At 48.0% G+C, this 4879-nt stretch overlaps 1 protein-coding gene across 1 annotated transcript in view; it reads left to right on the top strand.

The window, feature by feature from the left end:
* The first annotated feature begins 3384 nt into the window (after positions 1-3384).
* The window catches only part of LOC119303561 (rRNA-processing protein efg1-like), a 4583-nt gene continuing 3088 nt past the window's right edge, over positions 3385-4879 (top strand). The window contains exon 1 of the mRNA XM_037580692.1: positions 3385-3628. Coding sequence (XP_037436589.1) covers positions 3470-3628 — 159 coding nt within the window. The 5' untranslated portion in view covers positions 3385-3469. The remainder of the gene's footprint in view (positions 3629-4879) is intronic.

Below are 4879 nucleotides of genomic sequence, written 5' to 3' on the forward strand. Positions count from 1 at the left end.
TTTTGTTTCTTTTCGGGTCTGTAGTGCACCAGCCATACACTTTGTGGTGGGGGCTGCTTTTCCGGTAGTGGGTGTTTGGGCTAATCAAAAAGGGATTGATTGATGTATGCGTTTGTATGCAGCCCGCGCAAAACGGTTGACAAAATTTGAACACGATATGAAACGGGAGGCGGTGTCCGATGGTGATGTTCCTTCTCATCACCATTTCTCCAAAGTGGAGACGTAGGCTCTGGTCAACTGAGGCTGAGCGTGCGCTAGTGGGTCTGATATCTGTATGCACTAGCAATTTTCTATCTCCGTCGACCGAGTCACACTATAGATAAGAACTTCCATATAAAGTTTTCTCTTCTATTAATGATCAGTCCATAAAAGCCATCATCTATTTTCTGTAATGGCCTACTTCCCCAGATCTGCTTTGCCGACTGATGTGTGTGCAACAGCTGTGCTGTACTGTTCACTGCCGTAACCGCAAGGTTTTCTTGACATTGTGGACTGGTTGTGGGATTCTACAGCCTGGACGATCGAATGATTTTTGTGTGACTTGTTTGTTTGCATCATTGCATGTCACTGTAAATAGCTCACTGACTTGATACGTGCTCGTGTGCTGTTACTAGTTCATAGGTTCTGAGATGACCATGCACAGACTTTATCAATGCCTGTCCAAGCTTCTTTCTCACTTTGCTGGAGAAAAGTCGGGTTTGCCTTTTTCATGCTGGTAGCAAAGATCTTTTAGAGAGACCTGGTTGTCGGGTTTCCCGTCGAGGGAATTTACCCAGGATCTTTGTTTTTCAAAAAGTTTGATTGTTCGGCGCAACAGCTTAGCTGGAACTAACCCATTCTGCTAAAGAGGGACTGGGGCTTCTACTTTTACCTGGCTGAAATTACCGGTTTCAACAAAGATTGCTAGTTTGTTACCTCCATACAGCTGTGGGAGTGGTGTATGTTCTGCTGCCATTTGCTTGCAGAAAACAGCTTCTCTGCCTTGTTCTTTTGGTGGTCCAATTGGCCTGATCACACTGTCTCTGTGATGATATACCGCAGTCCTTTGTACCGACTCTCCTGAACCCATAATGTGTTCATATCTTTCTGCAGTCATATACTGAAAGAAAGAATGGAACTTCTGTGGATCAACACAGTTGCTGGCTATACAATATATTCATCTGGTCATCAAGTCTAGATGTTGTTCGTGTTTCAGGTAGTCAGTCTCATATTCGGCATGACGCGTGCTTTGTCTTACTTCGTCGTAAGATATGCTATATATCATTTCGCGGCACCAGATGCTCAATGTTGTTCTTGCCTTAGCATAAGTATATAACATAGGAGTTTTTTTTTCTTCATTTCTCTTTTCAGATCTGGTTCCTGTTGGCGTTTAAAGCACTTTCTTCGCAACCTGACAATCGTATCTCCAAAAAAAAAAAAAGGCTAAAGTGATTTGGGTGCTGAACCTGAACTGCTTGCTAGCCCAGTTCCTGCCAGTAATCCCTGTTTTCTGTTCTTTTCTTTTCCCAACACACGGAGGAGACCTACGAACCAGCTACCCTAACTCGTGAGCAACAGCACTGGCTTCACGAGGACAATGATCGAGCTATATCTTCATAATCTCATGGGCTATGTGATAACATCCACTGCTGCCGCCATGCCGGTTATTCCTGTGCCCACCTTCATGATAACAATCATCTCGGTTCGGCGCAATACGAGTGCACCCCACCATGGACGCCGACGCCGGGTTCAGGCCATGCTTTACCACGTGGAGTACGTCGTCGGCAACCCCAACCTGGTACAAAATGTTTCAGATCATGCTTGACTCGAGCACAATCGCTTCATCCATCATGGTATTGGAGACCAAGTTATAGTGATGTTCTTAATATGACGTCATGATAAAATGAAACCTCGTTTCAACCCCTTAGGATCCGCTCCTGTTGCGCCGCGCAAAGCATTCGGCCTCCGTTAGAAAAAACATGTGCTTAATCCATCCTTCTTTGGATTCAGTTTTCCAGAAATTGATGGTAAGGGTAATAATCGCCGTTGCAAACACGTTGGAACTTGCACCGTCTCGCCACGTACGTTCTGCCTTCTATCCCACTACATGTACCATGTCGCGACTGCCACCATTTGCCGCAATCCAACATGTCCGAAAACAAGAGACACTTAGGCAACGAATATGGGGCTCCAGAGTCTAAGACAGGCTTGCACCGCTCTATCCACTGTAACACACTGTTTATGTATCGATGACCTCATCCGCTCACATTTCTAAAACTTCCTTTTCCCTCGGACATAGGAAAATGGTAATGTAAACATGTATGGATGATCTCATCCGATCACATTTCCAAAACTTCCTCCCCCTCGGACATGGGAAGATGGTAATGTTTAGTATCCTCAACCCCACATTCACAAGTTGGACACTGAGCACTAACCTTGACATGACGATTCGCCAAAACAATCGAAGGGGAGGGTTACCATATGGGAGAGACTTCCGTAGAAAAAAATACCTTCACTCCAATGGAATAGTAAGGTCACATACTCTTTCTGTACCCGGGTTAACATTGATGAGGAGGATGTGGAGAGGACGACGAGGGACTCGGCTAGTGAGGAAGTGTTGATGAATTAGATCTTGATTCCAAGTGCCTCGGCCTGTGAGCAATTCAGAGACCCGACACATCCTGTATCTTCCTTGGGGTGACATGGGTTTGTATGACGGGGGACTCGGCAATCATGGATCGCTCCAAATACGAATGCTCCGACCATTGCCGACCCTCGAAATCAGCCCATTCTTCAAGACCTCTAGACCGTAGGTGATCACCTGCCAAGTTGATGAAGCATTACCTACAAACATTGTATCTCCCAAACAACCATTCCCACACCTAACCAAGTCTCAAAATATGTAACACATGGGGTTGTTTGGTTCTTACCCAAGCTGCCAAATCATGGGCGCACCAAAAAATATTGACGGGCAATTCGGCCACCTCGTCTCTCTAGTGAATTGACGAAAAATAGAGGGGAAAAACTGAAGTAAGTTGACACGCCAAAACTTTGAAGTCCATCGAGAAAAGACGTAAAGTCTCAAGTCAACGTTAATATTTTGGCTGGGCAGACGAGGGCTCCTATCCGAAGAGCCCCATGGTACCCTGCCAAGCACAAGCTCTTTGTTGACAAAGATCACCAGATAAGGAAAAGATTTCAGGCAGCTGACGTGTCACCATTTGAGTACTACCAACAGTTCTAGGTCACCACACGAACAAAATAAGAACAGTTGTGGGTCACTGACAGCCCGGCCGGTGACGGCAACGCTGAAGCGCATCTGCGCATGGCAGGCCGAGCATTGTACTGTACATGGGCGGGCAAAACGCTCGAGAGTTAAGACCGAGCCGGCCCAACCCAACCGAGGAACCCCAGGGCCATTCAGACGTCACCCCGCACGCCACGCACAAGCGACGACCCCTTCCTCCTCTTCCGCCCTAGGGTTCCGGCCATGGCGCACGGCGGCCAGCCCCGCCGCGCCCCGGCCGCACGCCGCCCCAAGCCTTCGGCGTCTGCCCCCGCCCCCGACCGGAAGCGGAAGCGCGCCGCCACCTTCAAGACCGCTACGCTCAAGAACCAGATCCGCTCCACCGAGCGCCTCCTCCGCAAGGTACTGGGGCTCTCCCCGCCCGCCTGTGGCTGGCTACCTTCCAGCAGCCGCGTCTTGTGGACTGGTGATGCTTGTTATGAGTCCAGCAGTGCTTGCTTGGGCTTCGTTGATTAAAAATATGGCTCGATTAGTGTCGATTGCCAGTTGCTAGTGTAGGGATTGCAGTCATTGATGGTTCTCTGGTGCCTCATTTTGCTTGCGGTTGGCTGTGTTTAGTGCCAGCTCTAAGGGTTTCAACTTTCAAGAGGGTTAGTGCTGTAGCTGGCTTGATGATGCTTGCTTTGGTACTGGTATATGTCCAATGTTGCTTCAAAACCGTATTATCTGATGCTGTGTAGGAAGCCTTAGCTAGATACATCTGAAAATTTTCAGGAATAACATGTGATTGCTGTTCTCTATTTGGGAGTACAGTCTTGGACTCTAGATCGATGATGAGCGGTTTATTTATCCTAGCTTAGCAGGTCGCCCTAATTTTCTGAATAACAAGCTTAGCAGTTTATTTATTCAGAAGTGCAGATAAAACAGGACAGTTTAGGAATACTAATAAGGTGATAGAAACATGAAAATGCAGTGTAAATATGATCTTAGTTTTCTTCAGCCACTGCAACTTCAATCTGAAGCCGCCAAAGAGTATGCCCTGTCACGTTTGGGCATGATCTGCCCCCCTTATTGGAAATCAAGCAAATGCACTTTGACTCTGTTGTAGCTTCCTTTGTATTCCTGAGTACAATACTTGCATCTGAATCGTGCAATTCCTCCACCTCCTGCACCTCCTTCTAAGACGTCCACGTGATTCCACAAAGGCCTGTTACATATATATATTTTCCGGCACATCCTAAAACAGCGCGAGGCATATACAACATTAGACAATGAGAAGACCAACTTCAGCAGGCAAAGAACTGAAAGGGTCAAGTCTCAACTGACCATGGCCAAGAAAAATGTTGTCTATCTGGTCGGAGCCTGGGAGTAAATGAAGGAGAAAAAGGCGGCGCTCAAACCCGTTGGGTGGCGCAGTGGCTAGCTCTTTTTTCTCCAGTGCAGCGACAGATGGGCGGAGAGGGAGCACTGGAGGCTGGCCTCCTTCCTCGCGTGGAGGGCTGGAGGCGCTTAGGTCAAGGGGGAGGGATTAGGGGTGCCGGAGCTCAAAATGGTGGAATCAGTGATGGTTCTCAGATGCGGGGAGGGAGCACCGGAGGCTGGCCTTCTTCATCCTTGCTGGTGTGGCGGTGATCAGGTAGGGCCAGTGCGGCG

This window comes from Triticum dicoccoides, chromosome 5A (genome assembly GCF_002162155.2).
Source record: "Triticum dicoccoides isolate Atlit2015 ecotype Zavitan chromosome 5A, WEW_v2.0, whole genome shotgun sequence".
In the NCBI taxonomy this organism is placed as follows: Eukaryota; Viridiplantae; Streptophyta; class Magnoliopsida; order Poales; family Poaceae; genus Triticum; species Triticum dicoccoides.